The sequence below is a fragment of the Hylobates moloch genome, unplaced genomic scaffold (genome assembly GCF_009828535.3).
Source record: "Hylobates moloch isolate HMO894 unplaced genomic scaffold, HMol_V3 SCAFFOLD_5, whole genome shotgun sequence".
Taxonomy (NCBI): Eukaryota; Metazoa; Chordata; class Mammalia; order Primates; family Hylobatidae; genus Hylobates; species Hylobates moloch.
This window is the reverse complement of record NW_026652280.1, coordinates 150,878,878-150,903,477: the sequence shown is the minus strand read 5'-3', so window position 1 is coordinate 150,903,477 and position 24,600 is coordinate 150,878,878. Positions and strand designations below refer to the sequence as shown.

Below are 24,600 nucleotides of genomic sequence, written 5' to 3'. Positions count from 1 at the left end.
CTCCGCTATGATTGACGTCTGGAAAGAAAGCGCTTTGTGAGGGGATGATTGTTATTAACTTGTTATCCCCGGCGGGGGGGCGGGGAACCGACGTGCCCGGGTGAGCGCCGGGGACCCGGAGCCCGGTGAGCGCGGGACGAGCTACCGGCGCTCGGGTGGCGGCCGCCCGCGGCCGGCGAAGGAGGCTGCGCGCCAGCCCGCCCGCCCGCGGCGCCCGGGCTCAGGCGCCGTGACGGCTGCACGCGCTGCCCCGCACTCTGAGGGCCTTCATTAGCTCGCTCCCTGCGCCGAGGCTGGGGCGCGCAGCACGCTCGGCACTTCTCATCTGTTTCTCCATACTTTCTCCCCCTCCTACTCTGCTGTGCCAGGGGCTCATGTCAGAGGAGTGCGGGCGGACTACAGCCCTGGCGGCCGGGAGGACTCGGAAAGGCGCCGGGGAAGAGGGACTGGTGAGTGCGGAGGGGCTCGTGTGTTGGCAAGACTGGCCGTGGGGAGGCGGCGCAGGACGAAGGGCCGCTGTCCCCGCGCTCCTTCCAGGGCCCAGCTGGCCCCTCCTGCAGCAGACAGAGGACGGGGCGGCGAGGGTCTGGGTGCGGTGGGAAGCTTAGCTGGCCTGCGAGGAGGGCAGGGCGGCAAGACTCCTGGGGTCCGAATAGGTCAGGGGTCGGCAGCCCCGGCGGGTGCGCGGCCAGAGCTTGGACTCGGGGAAGAGGGCGAGAATCGTGACCTCAAGAAGCTGGGGGTGGGGTGGCCAGGGGGAAGGGAGGGGAGGCGGTGGGGGCGCCCTTGTGGGTAGGTGGGATGCGAAGGGGAGGAGGGGTCTAGAAACGCCTGCGCCTCGCGTTTCCTGCAGGTGAGCCCCGAGGGAGCGGGGGACGAGGACTCGTGCTCCTCCTCGGCCCCGCTGTCCCCGTCGTCCTCGCCCCGGTCCATGGCCTCGGGCTCCGGCTGCCCTCCTGGCAAGTGTGTGTGCAACAGTTGTGGCCTGGAGATCGTGGACAAATACCTTCTCAAGGTAGGATAGGGCCTCGGGTGCGAGGCCCAAGGGGAGCGGGCGTAGCGTGGGAGCTCTGGGAAAAGAGTAATGTTGCCCCCACCAACCTTTCCGTTCGAGTTCTGGATGGAAGTTGTAGGCTTTCGCAGAAAATCAGCCCAGTGTAGGGCAACTCATGCGGTGGGATAAAGTGAGAAGAAATCCCAGACTCTTCTATGTCGCTGCAAAACAGCTAATGTGTGACACACCCTGGTCTGGACGCGCCGGATGTGTGTGGATGCGCTGGAGTCAGTGGAAGGGAAGTGGAAAAACCCTTATCCATTCTGAGACAGAAACCTGCTTAGTTATTTTTTACCCAGCCCCGGATTATTCCTTTCTTAAACATCTTTGTTCCCTCTAAACGGACTGTGGTCTCTCCACCCCAGTGACACCCACGCTCATGCCTGCTTAGAAGAATTTTAAGTTGGTATGTATTAACTGATTCCCCTTTGCAGTGTCTCTTTTGGTGAAAGCCACTGTAAAGTAGCTTAAAGGATCTTTTCTGGACAAATTTTAATCTCAATACGGTCCTATGTTTTTTACAGTTACCTGAGGCTCTTCCAAAGTAAAAGTTTATAGGTGCATTTAAATGAAAACCATTTCAATATCTTCCTGCTCTTATTAAGGTTTAATACTTCTAGGCCACTCAATGCTGTTGTTACGTCATCTCGAGTGCTTGGGGAGAAAATGGAAATTGATATAAAGTTAGACACACACAGCCTGGGAAGAAGTGTTTCAAGTGTGGTTTGAGAGTTGACTGTCTTAATTTGTTTTACTTTTCTCCTAAAATATTGTGGGGGAATTTTGTTGTAGAAATTTTGGCAGGCCACAGTTATCCACCTCAGTGCAGATCATGGTCCCATGTGTCTTAATCAGAATATCATGGAGTTTCAACTTAAACAGCTTTTTAAAACCACTATTTAAAATAATGGTCTCTCCTACACTGAATTAGTAGCAAACCAGTTCACTTTCTATTCTCTCCCCACCCTGCTGAGGTTTTCAAAAGGATTAATTATGGAGAGTATGTGTTCAAAATTCGTGTTAGTGGGTTTAAGTTTCTACCTCAACATACAAAGCTGCATCTGTAAAATGGGAATGCTACCCTATAGATAAAACCTAGAGAAAATGCCAAAAGAAGTTTTCGTAAAAAGATTTAAAAATGACTAAATTAATCTTACTTGGTGGTTGATTCTTAAAGCTGGCAAATTAACATTGGCTTTCTCTTTAAATCTGCACTCTTAAGATTCCACTTTCAGTGTTTCTAAAACAGCCTTTTGGATATTGCAAAATCATCTTTTGGGTTAAAACTAGCATCTTATTTTTAATGAGCCCTCTCAGTAATTACCGTAATCATTAAGAATGTTTCTGAGTAGACCTATGAAGGCTCTAACACTTCACAGAGATGATGTAGAAGGGTTATGATGAAGTGACATTTAACACGCCCTCTGAAATAGATAATAGTTTCTAGTGTTAATCTTGTACACATTTATATATTATATATCTTTGTATTGTATAAAAATCTAAGTTAAGTGAGTTACATAAAGCTTTCCTTTGTAATAGGGCAGGAGTCCTCCCAATGAAGTCTTCCATGTACAGTATTATTGTACCACTTCTTGTATTCTTTAGTGTGTAAGTTCTAACTAAAGTTTGATACTATATGATTGACAAAAACTGAATTATTAACCTTTATTTTCCATTTTGAGTACTTCCTGCGGATAAGTTTGAGTTTAACTTAAGTCACTGATTTAAAAAAAAGTTAGACCTAGTATAGAAATATTATTTTAGGGTGTAACTAATATAGAAAAACACTATCTTGTGAGGCAAATAAAATGGAGTTAGAACAGAAAAGAATGACAGGAGTTAGATGTATTGATTACCTTGTCCAATAACTTCAGTGCTCTGTCCTTTGGGTAGTTTTTCTGGCTTGGTCCAAGTTATATGTTTAGACATACACAGATTAGATCAATAGCAGGTTTATAGTCTCCAGAATCTCCTCTCTTCACCTTACTTTACTCCCTGGCAAAGAAGTGGAAGATAAAGAGACGTTTTAGGAGGGAAGCGAACTTTGAAAAAAGGTGACAACCAGGTCTGGCTTTAGGAGGGAGTAAGAGAGAGGCCATGGCTCTTCCCCTAAAGCCTAGCTTTAAAAACAAAACAAAACAAAATCCTGGGTAAGACTGAAATACAGAAGGCCCTAAACAGTGGAATTTTAAAGGAAGCCTGTTCTTCTAAACTTTATACTGGTTGGTCCCATTTTAGGAAAAAAAATATAAGGAAAATGCTTTTTTCTTTCCAAGACAGTATTAAACATTGTTAATATTATTTATTCTGATTCCCTCAGATTTCTTTCTGTTTTCATTGTTATTTTAAATATTGTCTATAGTAAGCATGTAAGTTCTAAGTTCTTGTAAAGACCAAAACTTTTTGAATGTCATCAAAATGACACTCTCATGAATGCTTTGGAAAGAGACACATAACTGTAATTAGAAGTCAGTAAAACTTTCAGCTTGGAAGTACCTTTCATATATCACAGAAAAACATGTTGGACAGTAGTTCTAATTTGATAGACACATAGTCTTTATTATGGAATAGTTGAGCAAAAGCCATATCTCACAGTCATTTACTTTCCTATTTTAGTCATTGGATCCATTTTTAGGGTGTAATTGGTGTTTTTGTATGTTACTGTTCTTTTACATGAAATTCAATTAAGCATAAATCAGGTTCTTGTGTCCACTTAACAAGAGCAAACTTTGGGAGCCTGCATTGCATGCAAGCCAGTTCTATCTAATACACATCTTCATACTCCAGGGCTAAAGTTGTAGCGCTTGTAATATAATGGCAACAGTTTAAAGTGAGAGTAATTATGACTTGTTCCCTGGATTGACAATATTTCATGTTCCTATTTAGAAAGTATAAAATACTGGCCTTATTAAACACCATCTTATGTTTTACTACTTGAAGTGTAAGTGGAAAACAATGCTTGGGTGCTTTTTTAGAACCACTTATGATTAGATTTATTTTTTTCTCCCGTAGCCAAATCAGTAAGCAGTTTTACCAGTATACTTTACTACTTATTGCTATTGTTTCTGTTCAGCTGTTTAATATTAGAAGAGAGCCCAGGCATCTGCTACATCAACATTTAAATTTATCTGAGCAATTTCTGTCCTGTATAGGTAACTATCTTACAAACCTGCATTTTCACTTTCTTTATTGCTCTGTTTAGGGGGTATACAGTTTATAATTGTTTAGCCAAAAAATAGGTTGAGAGAGTATGTGTTTTGTCTTCTTTAACCACAAGGTTTCATGCTGGGAAGAACTTGGTAAAATATAACAAAAAAACCTGTATGTAGGACTTTAAAGTAACCAAACTATTCTCTGTGTTCATAAGGGTTCCATTTAAGAAAGAAAGAAAAAGCAACCTGAATTCTTCAAAGGAATAGAAAATATTATAAACACAAAATGTGGCATATGTTAGTATAAATTTTTGGTTGAGGTCTAAAACATAATATATCCAGATACATGTTTACAAAAATGACACCTTTTGGATGAAAACATTCACAGCATGTGTTAATATATTAAGGGGCCAGTTTTTTAAATTGCCCAATACACAAAACCAATGAATACTTTTCTTAAATATGGTATTACAGTGGCTTCTCTTCCCTTCACAGGTGAATGACCTATGCTGGCATGTCCGGTGCCTCTCCTGCAGTGTTTGCAGAACCTCCCTAGGAAGGCACACCAGCTGTTATATTAAAGACAAAGACATTTTCTGCAAACTTGATTATTTCAGGTATGCTATGAAGCTTTTTCTTAGTAGATACTTGAAGTAATTATTATGCAAAGAGACTTTTGTAGTAGGCTTTTTCTTGTTCAGTTTTATTTAATGAAGCCCAGTTTTTCTTATTTCAGAGATTTCAAAATGAGGGTTCTTTCCTGTTTGAGATGTAATGTGTATAAATAAGCATGTTTATCCTTTTTGGGAATTCAGTGGACAAAAGTTAATTTTAAATAATACTTTCACTTTGGGGAGTGAAAGTTTGAGGCATTACAAACAGGGAACCTTTTTTGCTGTACATAGGTATAAAGTATGAAAAACAAGATGACTTATGACAACGCCCCTGTTTGGTGAGAATGGTTAGATGAAATAAAATCATTATGGGGGAGAAAAATCAAGATTTTGTTATGCTTTTACCAGTTTACCATAGAATGATCCCTACTTATAAACCTATAAAATTCTAAGGGTTTGCACACCATGATAAACCATAGTATTCAGAAAAATTGACCATTCTGTTATAAATACGCCCAATCTAATTCTGCCTCAAACTATTTCTTTTGTCCGATCTTCAGTTTCTGAAATTAGATGAGCTATCACATTTTCTGTGTGTGATCTCTGTATAGTTTAAATTTAAGGTTTCTTCCAAGGTGTAATTCTGTATGAACAGTTGTGTAGAAATTAAAATAATTCTCAAGAATGACTTTTAAAAATTACAACATACTTTATTTACTATTCTAAATGAAGAAAAATGTTCATTGTAAAATGGGGAAATTAATACTGTATAATAAAGGCTGTAATACTAATTATGTTTATACTCCATTTCAAAAAATGATTTCAAAGAGTTTAGTGATTAATTTAAATAAAAATTGCTAGGTAATTTAAGGTAATTTATGAGACCCAGAGTCTTTTATAAAATCACAGAACTTTATAATTACCAAAAAGGCATATTTCTCAGCAGGTTTACTTTTTGTTACTTCAATATTGGTAATAATTTGCTTCCTCGTTCACTTGGGATAGGCTAATGTTAATTTTTTGTAGTAACTTAAAGCCCTTTGAAAGGTTTGCTTTGAAAGATTCAAGTGAAAGTCTAGTTCTTTAGGATTTTTTAACTCCTTGCTTCATGTTATATTATATTCTGAAATTTATCTTTAGGATTCTATTTTTCAGAGTAACTAAAAAAACAAAGTGGTAATAGCTTTAAAGATGTGTCTATCAATAAATAGACACTGAGTAATCTAGTGTGATTTGGGCATGCAGGGCCACAACTGTGATTGTGATAGGAGACATGACAAAGAGTTCCAGTCACTCAGGCTGTAAGACTAAAAGAACTATTTACATATAGCTTTGGTATTTTAAGATTGACCTGCATTTAATGTCCAGTTAGGACTCTGAAAATTTAGAAAATATTTCCTTCCTCCTATGGATAGCAATACAATAGCTTTTTCACCAAAGGAAACATTTCTGACTTTTCCTTTCTCACCCACCAGGGTGAAGAATTTCTGTTATATACATTCTTTGATAATTTCAACATTAAATATTTACATATTTTAACATCCTAAAAATGATATTCAAATCACTTTCTAATCATCTAAACTTGGTTTTAAGAAGTCATTATTTATATCTTCAGTTTTTCAGTATAAATATCTTCAGCATACTTTTGCACTTTTAGATTTTCAGTCTGGAGAGTATATGTGTTTATCTTGATTCTTTAGGTAAATTTATAAATGCACTGATATTTGATACAACAAAAGGGATTTTAAAACTCATTTTAAAAGAAAACTTCAATCTTCTTTTAGAGGAACAGAGAAAAGTTCTTATTTTTATAAACAGGTTTGAGTTGTGACCCTATCTCATCTTGATTGCTTATTATATTGACTTTCAGAAAAATAATTGATTCATTTCATTTTCACAATATTTAAGTACTTAGGTTATTTCAATGGGGTAACATAATGCGCTGGTTTAATATTCGACTGATGAATATCTCACCAGGCGTTAAAATGTTTACCTTCCACACCTCTGTTTAATGTAGAAGGTATGGAACTCGCTGCTCTCGATGTGGGAGACACATCCATTCTACTGACTGGGTCCGGAGAGCCAAGGGGAATGTTTATCACTTGGCATGCTTTGCCTGCTTTTCCTGCAAAAGGCAACTTTCCACAGGAGAGGAGTTTGCTTTGGTGGAAGAGAAAGTCCTCTGCAGAGTGCATTATGACTGCATGCTGGATAATTTAAAAAGAGAAGTAGAAAATGGTAAATATGTACTTAAATACTTTTGAGTCTTTAGAGACAGTGAATACAAGAATAAAAATAACTTTTCCTAAGGTCATCTTAATGCATTATTTCGTACAATGTATAAGTGTGGTAAAACTCATTAAGTAGTCTACTGTTTGTGATGGTCTCTATTTGTTTATTTGCAAGGAAAGCCATGGTGTATTTATTTTATGCCATATTCTCAGGCAGCAGCTTTGAGTTAGGGTTTTGCTTTTCTTTTTGTAAACAGTTGTTTTCCTGTATTTGCTGGGCCTTAGATATGTACTTCTAACTTTTTGAACTTTTCACTAAATATACAAGTCTGCAAATGGAATATTTTTTGTACAGTATGTCTGTAGTATGCTTTAAAACTTAAGGCGTTTTGCCGTCTAGAAAACATATACAGTTACACAAAAAGCCAAGAGATATAAGAAACCTGTTATTGCAAGATGGGTTTACCCATTTGAATTACCAACATATATAGTATGTTTTTTAAATGCAGGTAATGGGATTAGTGTGGAAGGTGCTCTCCTCACAGAGCAAGATGTTAACCATCCAAAACCAGCAAAAAGAGCTCGGACCAGCTTTACAGCAGATCAGCTTCAGGTAAGCATAACAATGAATTTTTGATTTTTGAAGCCCCTCCCAACCAAAAAAACAAAAAGCAATCTCCATGCTGCCCAAAATCATTTTTATGTTTTCTAAAAAATTAGCCTATGTGTTTTATGAAAACTAATTTGGTGAATATATGAAAACATACTTATTGCCCTGAAGTGTTTGCATTTCTAGCACCATAATATGAAATAGTCATTCAAGTTTTGTTTCCCTGGGGTCTATTGGTATCAACATCAAAGTGGAAACAAAATATTTTGTCCTGACTTCCTGATTACGTCATTCTGAACCAGGCATTTATATTACTACACATAATTGCAATGGAAGACGAAATATTTTGAGACTCTGAAAAGAGACATACATGTCCCATGTGAGTCTATGGGACACTAATGTGTTAGTCTTTTTAACAAACTGCAACGAGTCATTTAATGAACACAATTGTATGGTTTTTGAGTAGGAAATAATTGAAAGTGCCTTAAAGTAAACAGGAAACTACTGGTTGACTACAATTGAGCAGATTCCTGTATGTTTTTGAAGGTGGTAAAGGGAGTACTTCTATAATTTGATGTTAAAGGTTTATTATGTCCCCTGAAAAGGGAGGGATTTTTTTTTTTTAGCTTAGTTGCCCTAAACATGATTGTTATAAATTTGATTTATACAAATTATCGAAATAATTAAATTACTCTTTGCTTTATACACCTATATAATGATTCCTTCTGGCATTTTTGCAGATAATGAAATCATATTTTCTAAAAGATTAATGTGGCTGAGGTATTTGCTTCATGTTAAGGAAAAGTAACATTTGTTGAACACCTACCACATTGCTGGGTGCCTTATACATAGTATCCATCTTAGCTCAGACTTTAAAGGACATTTATGCAGTGTTAACAAATGAAAAAAGTAACTTTTTCAAAAATCACATTTAGTATTCGAAGACCTGCCAGTATTTAAGACGGATACAAGTGTTTCAGGAGATAATTTTTATTTTGAGAATGATTTAGGAAAGAAACCTTGATGTGACACACATATTCCAAGGGAACGTGGCAGTGGGAAGCACTCTAGCATTAAAATCTAGATCCATTCAGAAGAATTTTCCAAATGGATGATTGTTTTAGATTTCTTAATTTAGGCATAAATTAGATTCCTTAATTTAGGCATAAAGTACATAGTCAATAAGTAAAAAATGAAAGATAAGCCAATTGAAAGAAATATCTCTGTTTGAGCCTTGTTTTCTGGGTTCTTCATTGGATTATTATGAAGATCACACAATGCCCTGTCAGAAGATGTGAGTACTTCTGAGAGACCTGGAAAAATACTCAGTCACTGAAGTTGTCTAGTTAAAATAGAATCTCTAATGTAAATCTGTTTTTACAATGGTCTGTTCCCATGAAGGACTGGCTGTAATTTTAATAATTACAAGGTTGATCACTTTTACTTGATATAATAATTTATTATTAAAATTATAATTGTGAAAATTTGAAACCACTGTAGGTAGACACTTTTCTATGGGAAAATGATTATAAATACTAATTAAATAAAATGGGAATAATATTTGTGGAGGTCTTTTTATGCCAAATCCTATACCAGGCATTTATCTACATTATCTCCTTTAACTTTTACAACAAACCTCATTCAAGAGTGCAGGAACTCCTCAAAGCAAACCACCAAGGGAATGGCTGAGAAGAGATTTGGAACCTTCTCCTCAAACCTCTGGTCTCTTCATTTTGCTTGATCTTCCAGGAGACCATAAATGGAAGTCTGTCTTATCAAAACTCCACTTAATAGCAGCAGCAGCTAAAACAAAAGAGTGAGATTTTGAATCTTGTAGATAGCCTTATGGTTAAACATGCATAAAATATTTAAGCTATGCATTATGGTATGTAAATGTGATCTAAATCATAAGTTTTAAAAATTGTATATCAGAATTATAGGTTTTAAAAAATGAAAGCATATTACCATTTTCAGATTACCAATGAACGCATAAGTAATATGCTTTCAAAGTATATTCTCATTCAATATTTATTAGCATTTATCTTATGGAAGGGGTGGCTGAAACAAATGAGATACGATCTTTGTCCTAAAGTGGTTCTTTATAATTTAGGAATCTGAAATAGATACTTTAAAAAACCTTGAATCATTTATTTTAGCCAGACCCTCTAATAAATCGGTATCCTTATTGTCAAACTGTCCTACCTTTAGGAATGCTGAATATTTTCAAGTAGAACTTGAATTTGGCAAGATAATAAAATATTACATGTGACCAGTGAGTAAGTCAAGACTATCTAGTCAGTACCTGCTTTGTACAAAAGAGAGTTAAAATGCAAGGGATAAATAAGAAAATTTTCCAAAATTATTCTATAGAAATTTATGGGGAGAAAAAACAGTTTGACTCAGAGGATGTATTGGCAAATATATTTCAAATACCGTCCCATTTGTAGAAATGATATTTAAGAATTTCCTGCTAGTATTATGGCTTGCTTATTCTAATTAGAAGCACTCACTTAGTGATTATTGATATTAAACACGCCAAAGTTAGCTCCTGCTTTAGTCTGTTTTCAGATCGAGTTACTGCTATGCAGCCTCCTGACTTTCTGGCAGATGTCCTGGCCTAAAAATGATGAGTGTCTACAGAGGCTCACTCCTTGTCCATGTTAGAAGAACTTGGAAAAGGAGTGAAGTAGGCTTCAGCAGCATTAGTGCCTCGAGAATAGTGAAACTAAGTAGAAATTAAAAGTACCTCTTTTTTCTTTTTGTGTGTGTGAGACTAATCATTGATACTATCGAAAGGAAGAACAATCAACTCATTTTACTTTTCCTTTGGATATTTCAGTTCTAAATGATCAGAGTTGTTTTGCTTTACTCTTTAATGAGAAATTACTTAACTAAATATAATTTTGTTGCATTGTTAAATTTGTGAATTTAAAAATGCATTTATGAAAAGCATGAAGTTTCTGTTTTGTAAATTATTAATAATGACCCTACAAAAAAAAAATCCCCAAATCTGTTCAACATTTTTCTATTTGAAAAATTAAAAAAGACATAATTTGCTCGTTCTTTTTCTCTTTGGGGTTATTACATGTTCAACTGCATAGAAACACAACTCTATTTTCACAGGAAGATATCAAAGTAACACATTTGGAGTAGGAAAGAAAGAGCAAAGTGAACTGAGCAAGAATAAACTTTTAAGCCAATTCTGCCCTTTTTTAAAAGCAAAAATCCATGTTCTGTTTACAGTGAGTCTGTAGATACAATATAGTTAGATAGGAAGCCAAGAATACTTAATTCTAGAAGGGTAAATTTGTAAACCTCAGAAGGTTTCCCAGAACCAATATTGGCCTTTTTTTCTACACTATCTTCAGATTTCCCTTACATTGCCAAGTTTTACTCTGTCACAAACTCTTAACATACTCTCTGACAGAAAGGGAGTTTAACTCCTAGGGATATGAAGAATAAGACATTCTCCCTTGATCTCAAGGAACTCACTTTCCACTATGGAGATAAACTTGAAAATAAATGATTTAGCTACCCTGTGACTAGTGCAGTGGCAGAAGATAGCATTATATGAGGAGCATAGTGGAGGATGCAATTAATTTTGCCTGCTGGAAAGAGTAAAGGCCAGCAGTGCTTGAGGTCTTTAATAGATTGGTTACCCACATCCTATGCCTGTAGACAAGCACAATCACATTGGGTGCCAAACTCCTCTCTCATTCTTCATAATAATACATTTTTTACATTTTGTAATGCTTCCCTCAGTTGACTGACTTTTAGTAATAAAATTCAAGTATCTTATTTAATTCTCATAATGATTCTCTTTTCTGAAAGAATTCAAAGTTTTTGGCTTGTGCGTATATTCTGGTACTCTCTCCCACACTACTCTTCTCCCTTTACCTTTTATTATAGGTAGTCATTGGCATGTCGGCATCTTTCTACCAGGAAATTAAATCCAAAGAGTTTGTTTCATGTTTCACTATCTCTTAGCACTTGGTATAGTGGTTTCAATCCAAAGGCTTACATCAGAATTACCTGTAAGCTTTTAAAATATATACATGTTTAGACTCTGGTAAATTCTTATTCAGTGGACTGGTGATGTCTCTTTTTAGACACCTTTTTTTTTTTTTTTTTTTTTTTTTTGCATAGAGCTAGTGCTCAAAACTATGATGGGGTTGTTACAATTAAGTGGAATCCTTCTGTTGATCTATATACTATTAGGTATTAGGGGCTTTGAACATCTTTAGCTCAGGAAAGGTTGGAGACAAATGTGATATGATTTTTGTATTAAGGTTTCAAATGCTGGCAATTTTTAACAAAAGGGAAAAAAGCAATAAATGAAACTCTTGCTATTTGATTTGTGGGTTATAAGATTGAAAGAAAAGAAAAGGTGAGCTTATTTTTAACAGCATAGTTGAGAGAGTTTTACGTCGAAATGGATTAAAGTTCTCAGCATAGCAACTTGTGTATAAATTTACAAAATATGCATTCGTTTTCACTTACACATATTTCCCCATACTGATTTTCAAGTAACAAAAGTATCCCATGTTCTTGTGCATGTCTTATCTCTTATGATAAAAATGCAGGAAGAAGACTGAGCTGCTTGTTTTTAGCTATTTACTACATACATGTTTTAAACAACAGGTTATGCAAGCACAGTTTGCTCAGGACAACAACCCAGATGCACAGACACTCCAGAAATTGGCAGAAAGGACAGGCTTGAGCAGACGTGTGATACAGGTGATTACTTCTTTTTTTTTTTTTAAAGGTTTTTAAAAATAGATACCGGGTTTCCCTATGTTGCCCAGACTGATCTTGAACTCTTGAGCTTAAGTGATTCTCCCACCTCAGCCTCCCAAAGTAATGGGATTACAGGATGAGCCACTGTACCTGGCCACAGGTGATTAACTTAAAGGTCAATCAAAAGAAACAAAAAGTTCTAATTCTGGGTATTTATAAGTATGCATTGAGGTTTTTTTGTGTGTGAAGAAATGTGAAAACATTACTTTCTCATTTTAAGTCTCTTCACATTCTAAATCAAATTTTTAAAATGTAATGATTATCCTGCTTGGGCTAGGCTTGCCTCAAGGCAAATATGTCACTTGAGTACAGGAGTTTGATACCAGTCTGGGCAAGATGGTGAAACCCCGTCTCTAAAGGAAAATGAGTCTTTGCTCATGTCACTTCATTCAGTGCTCACAGCAACCCTAAGATCCTCAGGCTAAAAATGTTCCAAGATAAATCTTGCTCTAAGGTCAGTGTTTTTTCCTACTTTTTCTATGATTGTGTGTGTGATGGCTGCTGATGGCCTTTGCCAAAGATCCAGGGAGAGGAACTGGTGTGAACAAAGCTGAAAAGTGATGAATTAGGGCAAGTTTTTTCGAATGTAGAATTTATGTTTGGAAATAGTGGGAAATGAAATTGTTGGAATTAAAGTTGGAGAGGCCTGTGAATGCAGAGTTCTCTTATGAGCAGATAAAAGCCATGATATGAGATTTTAGGAAGAAAGGGCTAGTCACAGCACATGGGAAGAACTGTAGTTGGGAGAGGCTAGATGGAGGTAAGCAGCTTAGTTGGAAGGCTAGAATGCCCAGCAAAGTAGTGTGGTTTTGTTCTTATTGTTATTTGTTTTTTGTTTGTTTCTGAAGAGACACTTAACTGGGGTAGAATTCATTTGGGAAACTTTTTGAAACAGCGTCATGGGTGGCCTAGGCTGGAGTGCAGTTGGCGCAATCACAGCTCACTGCAGCGACCTCCTGGGCTCAGGAGTTCCTCCCACCTCAGCCTCCCAAATAACTGGGACCACAGTTGCACACCACCACACCTGGCTAATTTTTAAATTTTTGTAGAAATAGTGGCTCACCATGTTGCCCAGCCTGGTCTCAAATTCCTAGGCTCAAGTAATCCTCCTCCCTTGGCCTCCCAAAGTGCTGGAATTATTGGCAATGAGCCACCATGCCCAGCTGAGAAACATTTTATTGACTGAAAACTGATGACAGTTGATGGATGCTCGAAAGACAAGAAAGATTTGGTAACTGCGGTGGGGAAGCAGAGAGGAGTCAAACAGTAAATGACTCTGCAAGGCTCGGTTGCTCACACCTGTAATCCCAGCATTTTGGGAGGTCAAGGCAAATATGTCACTTGAGTACAGGAGTTTGATACCAGTCTGGGCAAGATGGTGAAACCCTGTCTCTACAGGAAAAAAAAAACAGCCAGGCATGCTAGTGTGTACCTGCAGTCCCAGCTACTAGGGAGGCTGAGGTGGGAGGGTCACCTAAGTCCAGGAGGTTGAAGCTGCAGTCAGCCATGATAGTACCACTGCACTCCAGCCTGGTGATGGAGTAAGATCCTCTCTCAAAAAAGTCAGTGACTTATAAATTTCAAGTCAAAGTAGTCTTGGGAATGGTGCCATTGACAGGAATGTGAAAGTCAAAAGAAAGCTGCATTGGAAGTTACACCCTTTTAGCTGTGCTAATTATGCAGTGATGGTGGCAGTTAACTATGTAAACAGGTATTTGAAAGAATGAACAGAACTCAAGCAAAGAGATCTAATGCCATGAAATTGGATAAGATCCTTTAGAAAGAGATCATGGGGTATAAAAGGTGAAGAATGGGTTTCAGAGAGAGAGAGCAGGGTAAGAGGTGCTATTTAAATGGGATGTAAGTAACAGCAGAGTTGAGGAAGGAGTCGGGTGGAGAAGCAGCGTGGAGGCTGAAGAAGTGGGGTGAATTCAAGAACGAGATGGCCAGCTGTGTCAAGATTATCAGAGAGACCAGGGAAATGGAAAATAATTTTCTTTCTTTTTTTTTTCTTTTTTTTTTTTTTTTCTGAGACAGAGTCTCTGTCACCAAGGCTGGAGTGCAGTGGCGCGATCTCGGCTCGCTGCAACCTCTGCCTCCTTGGTTCAAGCAATTCTCCTGCCTCAGCCTTCTGAGTAGCTGGGATTACAGATGCATGCCACCATGCCTAGCTAATTTTTGTATTTTTAGTAGAGACGGGGTTTCACCGTGTTGCTCAGGCTGTTCTCAAACTCTTGACCTTGTGATCCACCCGCCTCAGCCTTCCAAAGTGACGGGATTACAGGGGTGAGCCACCATGCCTAGCCAGAAAATAATTTTAAATAACACTGGAAGTTCAAAAAATTTAAGGAGTGAAGGCAAGTAACCATAAAAGGCAAGAGGAAACTTAGGGAAGGGAAAGGTAAATGTCTTCATCGCACATATTATATTTCGTTTCTTAATTTGGGTGGCTGATACATGGGTACTTATTCTTCCGTAAGCCTAAAATTTTCCATAATTAACAAATCACCTGTACGAAGAAGCAGATGGAAAAGACCTGATGATACTGCAGCTTCTCTAAAGACCTAGGGTTCCGAGTGTTTTAATTGACTGCAAGGTAGTGAGGCTGTCTTAGGAGACAAGTTCTACCACTTTAGCACTTTTCAGATATCCAGATTATTGTGCTTATTTCAGAGTGCCAAATTTTAAGAAGGGACTAATAAGCAATCTGAAAAACATACTACCTTAAAGGCTACCAGGGTTGTGAAAGATTTAGATCATGCCGTAATATTAAAGGCAGCAGGGATATTTATCTGGAGATAAGGCCAGGAGATGGTAAGGGAAAGAGTAATATCCAGAGTAGGTGTCTTTAAATATTTGTGAAAGGCTTCTCTGCAACGAATGTAGAAAAAGGCACTGGTGTTCACTCATAATGAACTTTCTCATTATTGAAAGGCTACACAAATGGCATGGACTACCAAGGAAGGTAGTGAGTTTCCTGTGCCTGAGAGAACAGTTTTCTTTGGCAGGTAGTTCAGACTCCATGGGCTAAAAGTTCCTTCTAATTTAAGACTCTGTATATTCATAACAATGATAGCTTCAGGTAAGTCAGATGCATGACTTACATCATTTTGAAGTTGGAAGCAAAGAAGAAGAAGAGTTTTCTTAGAGCTTTTCATATTTGAAGGACTAACGAACACAGGCAGACATCTGTCATGTAATTTCCAGGTATTTAGGTTACTAGTACTATGAGCAAGTTAACTTTGTCCTAAGCCCTACCATTTGGAGAATATATTTTGAATGTTGGCTTTCAATATGTTAAGGTTGAACATTAAATATTTTTTATATGATTCCAAAGGAAAGAGTACTAGCATGCTTATGTATTTATTATTTGTATCTATACATAGACTCACTGTATGTTGTAGCCCTTCAGAGTATTTTGTAAGAATTACTGTGATCTCAGATAGTAATCATACTTTCCCTCAGCCTCCTTCCTAGCACTGGGCACAATATTTTAGAAAGGTAAGAAAAAAGAGTTTTTATTACTAGACTTCTTCTAATATGCAAACTAGGTCACCCAAAGATTAGGGGGAAACTGGTCTGATACATGGAGAGTTTCACATTTCCTAGTTACAAATATGCTTAGTAAGACATTTGTAATAAAGCAGAGTGTCCTTATACTGAAGTCAAAGAATAAAGATGAGTGATTTTTTTTCCCCACACACTGCATCCAGATACAATCACTGTTCACATACTCTTTCAGATAAGTGAATTATGACTTTTAGGTTGTGCAGAGACAGAGTAAACTATTGCTATTTCTTCCAATCAGTGTACTAGGAATACCCTTCCATATTAAGATTAACATCATATTTATTGCCACATATATTGAGCATAGCACAATTTATTTTGTTTCCAATTTTTCACTATTATAAAATGCTGCCGTGAGCAACATTGTATATCTCCCTTGCGTGCTTGTTCAATAGTTTCCTTAGGATAAATTTCTGGAAGTGAGATTGTTGAGTCCAAAGATAAAACATGCATAGGGCCTTTATACAAACATGAAATTTCTTTGCCTTCGAGAAAGTTCATACAACTTTATTCTGCCAGGAACTACATATGAGTGTTCCTTTTCCCCAACTCAGAAGAATCCTGAATACTGTTATTCTTTTACATCCTTTACAATTTAATAGAAAATCTCATTGATTTTATTTCTATTATATTATCAATGAGCTTGGACACATTAGTTTATTTTTTCATTTTTAAGACCATATGTTTTTAGCTCACTTTTCTGTTGGGTTATTTTCTCTATAACTTACTGATATTTATTAATCCTATCTGTCACGTTAACCTTTCACGGTTCATCAATTTCCTTTTTATTGTTTCCATACAGAACATTTATATTTCTATATGTTCAAATCTCCCAATCTTTTGATAGTTTTGGCCTTTCTTTCTTTTTTTTTTTTTTTTTTGAGATGGAGTCTCACTCTGTCACCTAGGCTGGAGTGCAGTGGTGCGATCTCAGCTCACTGCAACCCCCGCCTTCTGGGCTCAAGCAATTCTCCTGCCTCAGCCTTCTGAGTAGCTGGGACTACAGGCACATGCTACCACACTCAGCTAATTTTTGTATTTTTTGGTAGAGACGGGGTTTCACCATATTGGCCAGGCTGGTCTCAACTCCTGACCTCGTGATCCACCCGCCTCAGCCTCCCAAAGTGCTGGGATTACAGGCGTGAGCCATCGTGCCTGGCCTTTTTGTTTTGTTTTGTTTTGTTTTTTGAGATGGAGTCTTGCTCTGTTGCCCAGGCTGGAGTGCAATGGTGCAGTCTCGGCTCACTGCAACCTCCGCCTCCTGGGCTCAAGCGATTCTCCTACCTCAGCCTCTCAAGCAGCTGGAACTACAGGCATCTGCCACCACGACTGGCTAATTTTTGTATTTTTAGTAGAGATGGGGTTTCACCATGTTGGCCAGGCTGGTCTTGAACTCCTGACCTCGTAATCTACCACCTCGGCCTCCCAAAGTGCTGGGACTACAGGTGTGAGCCACTGCGCCCAGTCTAGTTTTGGCCTTTCTTATGCTTCCCTATCTAGAGAGTATTTCAATGTTGCCTTTTGTTTTCTTAAACTTTTATTGTTTCAATTATTTACGCCTAAACTTTAATTTATCTGGCTTGGTTCACAGGAGATAGGGTTTTATCTATTTTTTTCTCTCTTTCAAATGATAAACTATCAGTTTTCCCTAAATCAGTGAAACATGCTTTCCCAATAAAATAAAATCTCATCTTTGTCATATACAAAATTATTACATTTGACTTTTTGTCTGGGCTTTCTAAAGGTTTCATTCTATGCATTAGTATTCTGCTTTTCCATTATATCTACATGGCCTGATTTTAGCTTAGTTTATGATTTAGAACTCAAAAACTTTAAAGTAGTTACTCAGAAAATGTTAACTCTTGTTGGAGGTTTGCAAACAAGAAGGAGGAAATTTTGTTAGTGAGGAGAGTCAAAAGGACTTATATTTGATTCTGAAGCTGGGTAGCATTCATGCCAGAAGGAATTTTCTGATGTCTGGAATCTTAAACTATATTTTGCTCTACCAGTTACGTGATACTTTGTGTTTGCAAACCTCCCTCTGCTTGATTACCTGTGGATGATCTTTCCAAGAAGCTGCTTAACAAGATAGTTATTCTGCTGTTTATGTTATACCTTCTTCATGTTTATTTACGAAATTTGAGGTGTTTTTTTTTTCAATCAAAAGATGGTGTTTCTTTTGTTTTACAACTGCATAGGTTCCATTCAATATATAATTTATTGGAGACAAAAAGATACTTTGAAGAAACTCTGGGAATCATAATGCAACATGTTTTAGGTTATATGTAGTCCTCTGGCGTATGTGTCTTCTGGGTCCCATAAGGGAAAAAGGCCGGTGGCAGCGGTTCCCCCTTACACATTAGAGAATGTTTGAGTAATGTCATCCTGTTTGGGTGAGACTAGTGTTAGTAGTGACATCTATTGTTCCAGAGCCTGTGGGCAGAACTGTGGAGATTTGGGGTGTGGTCTATAGGTATCTCTGAGTCTCACTAACACCCCAGAGAACAGGGATGTGGAGGAGGCTGTGACTTCCCACTTGTCTTCCTGGTGGATGCCTAAGTCTTGTCCCAGAAACATTCCTTAGCTGCTACTTTTCAGCCTCCTGCACAAGGCTATATACCCCACTAGATTATTAATTTTTTATTCTTTTAGTTTTAATCACTCTTGAGAGTATACTTTGCCAACCTTCTGTTTTTGAATGCCAGGGGCAGGGTGTAGTTCTGAAGTAAGGCCAGCTTTTTCTTACAAATTCTTCGCAGCTTCCTTTTATTCCACATTAATCAGCCCTGATTGCCTTGTGCCATCAAGGCCCTACCACCAGCCTTGAACAGACTTATGCCCCTGATGTTTTCCTGGCCTCATATCCCCTGATCCCAAAATGTTCTCATGCTAAGTTTTTATCCCTTCACCTCTCTTTCCTCTCATGACAGAATTGTTTGGAGTGATGGAAAAAAAGTGATACAGTATTTTAATGAAGAAACACTCTCTATGGTCAAGTTTTATCACCTGTCGGGGAATTCAAACACAGGCATATTAGCTACTGGAAGCATTCTGGGCAGCCTAGACTTACTTGCCGTGACCTGGATGTAAAGCTCCACTTGCCCTCAATTTGCTTCTTTTATTTCTGCAGTAGAGTGGGCAGCAGGGTGATTAGCACCTCACATTTTGTGAACTCTCCCCAGTGGATGTGTTTGTATTTAATTCTACTTAAATATTATGAGTTTTTTCTTATTATAGACCTGACCTTAACATGCTTCTTAGGGAATAGCCTATGTATTCACCAAGAGAAATTGAACTCAGCAGGTTAAAATCTGACTGGAATAACTGAATCAAGAGGTTTGTAGAAAGCTTTAAGTTCTCAGTAGGGATTTTAGTCATTTGAACAAGGATTTGAAATAAGTCCAGCAGGTGCCTAAGAATACATTTAGTAGTCTTTTTTTTTATTTATTTAAAGTTCTGATTAAAAGAGCTTTTTCTGCTTTTCTTTTTGTCCTAAATGCCAGTAGTAAAACCAAGGAGAGTTCTCTGGAATTCTTGAGGGCCCTTCCCTACCTTTTCTGGGGAAGATGCTGTTTCAGCATAGAATTGGCTTTTATTTTTTTTTTTTTTTAAATAAACCTAATAGAGTTTTGGGGGTATTTTTGTTTTGGCTTTGTTGTTGTTGTTGTTTTGTTTTGTTTTTTGAGACAGAGTCTTGCTGTGTCGCCCAGGCTGGAGTGCAGTGGCGCGATCTCGGCTCACTGCAACCTCTGCCTCCTGGGCTCAAGTGATTCTCCTGCCTCAGCCTTCCGAGTAGCTAGGATTACAGGCACCAACCACCACGGCCAGCTAGTTTCTGTATTTTTAGTAGAGACGGGGTTTTACCATGTTGGCCAGGCTGGTATTGAACCCCTCACCTCAGGTGATCTGCCTGCCTCAGCCTCCCAAAGTGCTGGAATTACAGACATGAGCCACAGCACCCAGTCAAATCCAATAGAGTTTAATAATTGCATTCAAGGGGTAACCTTAACGTTTGACCAACTCAAATTCAACAAACGAAAATCCCTTAAGCAATTGGTCCCCTTTCCTACTTAAATAGAATTGGCTTTTAGGTAAATCACCAGAGAGCGATCAACTGAGCAAGAAAAATGACCACTGGTATTTGGACTAAAATGTTTCTTTTCTTTCTATAGAACTTTTAGAAAAGCTGATTTACATTTATGCTGTGCTTGTGTGGTAGCGTGATTGAGGTTGCATTCATTTTTTAACTGAGTTGATAACGTGCTCAGAAGCTGGTGTGTAACCTACCTACTTCTGTTGCTTTTCTCCCTGCTCAGGTGTGGTTTCAGAATTGTAGAGCACGCCACAAGAAACACGTCAGTCCTAATCACTCGTCCTCCACCCCGGTCACAGCGGTCCCACCCTCCAGGCTGTCTCCACCCATGTTAGAAGAAATGACTTATTCTGCCTACGTGCCCCAAGATGGAACGATGTTAACTGCGCTGCATAGTTATATGGATGGTAGGTATCCCAACATTTAACAGCTGTCTCCCAGGCAATCAGCAACTGGTAACTTCTAATATTAGATTATTGATACAATTCACATTTTGAAATATTACCTCAGTAGTAGCTGAAAAATATTGGGGGGGGGTGCAGTGGAGAGCAAAATTATCCAGACATTTTTATTTCTGTGATTACATTTTAAGGAGGAAGTTTAATACTCACTTTGCAGCTAAGATGCAAATATTAATAATGACTCAATGCTTGATCTTTACTTAGAAATTTTTTTGTTTGTTTTTACCGGTAAATGTTTAAATACTTTATTTCCTGTGATCAGAGCAAGTGTTCACTCAGATCTTTAGATGGGAGTTTAATAAGTTTGGTTAAAGAATTGTTTTTTATAGAAGCAAATCATACATTTAGAAGAGTGCATACGTAATAACTATTCAGCTTGATGAATTAATAAAACGAATGTATCCATACAGATACTGATCCAAAGTAGCAGACATAATTAGCATTTCAGAAGCCTCTCTTATGTCTCCTTCCAATTATTATCCTTTTCTCCCAAAGTAACATAGCCCTGATTTCTAAAACCACCCTTTAGTTTTGCTGTTTTTGAACCATACAGAATGTTTATGTGTCTCACTTCTTTCAATTACATTGTGAGATTCACCTATATTATTGTGAGAATCAGTTGTTTTCATTGTTATATAGAAATCCACTGTAGGAATATACCACAATTTATCCATTTCCTGGTTAATAGATATTTGTGTTTTTTCCAGTTTGTGCTTTTATGAATATGCTGCTATGGACTTTATTGTATATGCTTTTTGTGCACATTAATTCACATTTCTACTAGATATGTACCTGGGAGTGGGACATAGTCATGGGCTACACATATGCTCAACTTCAGTCATTCTGACAAACAGTTTTTCACAGTGGTTGAACTAGTTTACACCTTGACCAGCGGCAAGGTTCAAGGTGCTTCACATCCTCACCAACACTTGGTATGGTGTAACTTCCTGATGTTAGCAAATTTGATGATTGTGTAGTGCAATCTTATTTTAATTTGCCTTTCTCGGATGACTGAGCATTTTTTCATCAGGCATTTGTATATTCTCTTTTGTGAAGAGCTGTACAAGTCTTTTTGTCTTTTGGCCTACTGGCTTGTCTTTATTATTTATTTAAATGGGTTTGTTTAAGTTCTTGGTGTAATCTGCATATAAAGCTTTTTGATAATTGTATGTGCTTAGAATATTTTCTCCTACTCAGTATCTTGGCTTTTTCTGCTCTCTTAATGGAATGTCTCATTGAGCACAAGTTCCTAATTTTAATGTAGTTTATTTCATCATTTTTCCTTCATGAGCCATGCTTTTTTTGGTGACGTGCAAGAAATTGTTTATACTCAAAGATAATGAAGATATATCTTCTATGATATCATCTAGAAACTTTGTTTTACTTTTGATGTGTAGATTTACAATTCATTTGGAACTGAATTTTGTGTGTGGTGTGAGGTAGAAAGTGAAGCTTTTTTGTTATGTTGATGAAAATAGAAAATTTCCAGCTTCTCTGTAGAGACATATTCGCCATAAATCAAATGTCCATATGTTGTGTCAATTTCTGTACCTTCTGTTCTGTTTTATTGGTCTATTTATTTTTGTGTTGCTACTTATTCTAATCATGTTAGGTCTATAATTTTTAATATCTGATAATGCGTTTCTTTCTATTTTGTTGTTATTCAAGTTTGTATTGCCCATTCTTGGCCCTTTGTTTTCATAAAATTTACCGACTTGTCAATTTCTACCCCAAAAGGGAAAACAATTAAGATTTTGATACAATCTATTACAGCAAATATATTGATCAATTTTAGGAAACTGCCATCTTAACAGTATTTTCTTCCATACCATGAACTTTAGTATGTCTTTCCATTTATTTAGATCATCTTTAAATCATCGCTTATGATTTAGAGTTTTCTGTTTAGTATTCTTGCACATCTTCTGTTAAGTTTATCTCTAAGTATTTCTTTTGATTCAGTTGTAAGTGATATTTTCTCTGTAAGTAGAAATCTGGGTTGGTAGTTATTTTCTTTCAGCACTTTGAAGATATGATTACCTTGTCTTCTGATTTTCATTGTTTGTTTTGCATATGGATAGCTAATTAACCTGGCCCCATTTATTGGTAAAGTCAGCTATTGACCTTCTTGCTCCTTTGTAAATAAATGTCTTTTTTCCTCAATTTTTTTCTTTGTCTTTATCTTGAAAAAGTTTTATCATACTGTGCCTAGGTGTGCTTCTTGAGTATGTAGTTTGATGTCTTTCATTATGGAAAATTCTCAGCTTTTGCCTCCTCAAATATTGTTTTTGCTCCTATGAAAAAATTTTCATGTTTTCTTCTGAACTATTTTTCTAGTTCACTAATGCTCTCTATATCTAATATCCTGTAAAAAAAAATCATCCACTGACTTCTTAATTTCATTATTGTGTTTTTCAGTTTTAAGATTTCCATTTATATGCTGAAATCATCCATTTTGTCACTTTTTCCTTATTTAAATTGTTATACTAAAGTTCATGTGTGATAACTCCAGTATCTGGATCTTTGGTGGGTCTATTCTGTTTTCTTTATTTTCCTCTTGATTTTCTTTCAAGTCATGTCTTGTTATTTGTCTTCTTATTTGCTATTGCATTTCAGATGTTGGGTATGTGTAACTAAAAATAATTTGAGGCTTTGGATGATATCTTCCACTAGAGAAGATTAGTTTTACCCCCCAGGTAGTCAGGATAGGATGAAATCAACTTAATCCAATCAGGCACAAATCCTTAGGAGGGCTGGTATATTTTTGTTTTACTACTCTCGGAGTTAGCCCTTTGGATTCACAAATGAATTCCTGTTTTGTTTTGTTTTGTTTTGTTTTCTGTTGTTGTTTTTAACTAGGGCTTCTCCTCTTCAGTGGCCCTCCTCTTTAATTTTTGTTTCTCACCACTCTGCCAAAGTCTAACTTCTGAATGCTCTGCTAAACTTCTCGGCCTATCAGACATTTGTTTTGTTTTAAATTGTCACTATCCTTGTGGGAGGAAAAGCATCCTCATTTTCTTTCCCTCCACTCTGGGACTTTGTAAGTCCTCACTACTTAAGTGTCTTTCAGATGCCTTCAAACAGATTTTTAAAAATTTGTCCAGATTTCCTAGTTGGTCTCAGAGAAAGGTTTGGTTTGAAGCAACATAGCCCTTGCTGAAAGCAGAAACTTCATTTTAAGTTTTGGTTAAATAAAAAGCAGAGCCTGTACCATTGTTGCCATTTACTTATACTAGCATTAAAATTGTGTGTGTTCACATGGAAGACAGTGTTGCCTGAGCCCAGTGTGTTTTGATGTATGCTTAGGGAGGAGGTAATTCTACATTAATAAAAGAAACTTGGGGAAGATCATCCTATACAAACACCTTCATGAGAAAGCTAGCAGCATCTCTGAAGAGGAACCCATGTCTTTCTAGCTTCAGGGTAAAGTGCAGTGAATGGGGTATGGATGGAGGACATTAAAGTGGCAAAATCTTGTGGCCCCCAAATAAAGATTTGGGGGTAAAACTGTTCCTGGACTCTCACTATGCTGAATAGGTTAATGCTTCTGCTGAGGTCAGTGGAATGAGTGTAGCTTGGTGCCCTCAGCTATAATGAGTGATGAAAACATTGCCTTGGATTGTTTTTATTTGTTTATAAATCAGTTTTATGCACCCTACAAAACTGATCCACAAATTTCTTTCTATTTTGTAGCTCATTCACCAACAACTCTTGGACTCCAGCCCTTGTTACCCCATTCAATGACACAACTGCCAATAAGTCATACCTAATTCTTTTTTCAGGGATAGACTTGAATAAGGATATAAATTTGTCATTTATTATATATAAAATACCATTGAAAAGATATTACTGTTAATTTTTTATTTAACACCTAAAGCATTTCCAACATCACTTTGCTGCCCAGGTATGTATCTATAGTTGGCCTGCAAGACACTTTTATTGATTCTTCATTTTTTGTAAAACTTATGTTTACAAGAAGAAAAGAAATCAAAACATTTTTTGTATTGTCTGGAAATAGTTCACT

At 37.3% G+C, this 24,600-nt stretch overlaps 1 protein-coding gene across 1 annotated transcript; it reads left to right on the top strand.

Moving 5' to 3' along the window:
• The first annotated feature begins 368 nt into the window (after nt 1-368).
• Nucleotides 369-24,346, top strand: LHX8 (LIM homeobox 8). Its single transcript, XM_032151989.1, has 8 exons — nt 369-449; nt 854-1,015; nt 4,702-4,823; nt 6,838-7,058; nt 7,561-7,664; nt 12,303-12,398; nt 20,342-20,525; nt 24,270-24,346. Exons 1-8 carry the CDS (start codon nt 375-377, stop codon nt 24,344-24,346), a joined length of 1,041 nt encoding a protein of 346 aa, XP_032007880.1. The 5' UTR covers nt 369-374.
• The last annotated feature ends 254 nt before the right edge of the window (nt 24,347-24,600 follow it).

What these genes read in the sequence shown, in the direction of transcription:
- LHX8 (XM_032151989.1), top strand. Translation starts at nt 375, where the DNA reads ATGTCAGAGGAGTGCGGGCGGACTACAGCCCTGGCGGCCGGGAGGACT. An exon ending in GCGCCGGGGAAGAGGGACTG is followed by an intron (nt 450 to 853) that starts GTGAGTGCGGAG and finishes CGTTTCCTGCAG; the next exon opens with GTGAGCCCCGAGGGAGCGGG. An exon ending in TTACAGCAGATCAGCTTCAG is followed by an intron (nt 7,665 to 12,302) that starts GTAAGCATAACA and finishes TTTAAACAACAG; the next exon opens with GTTATGCAAGCACAGTTTGC.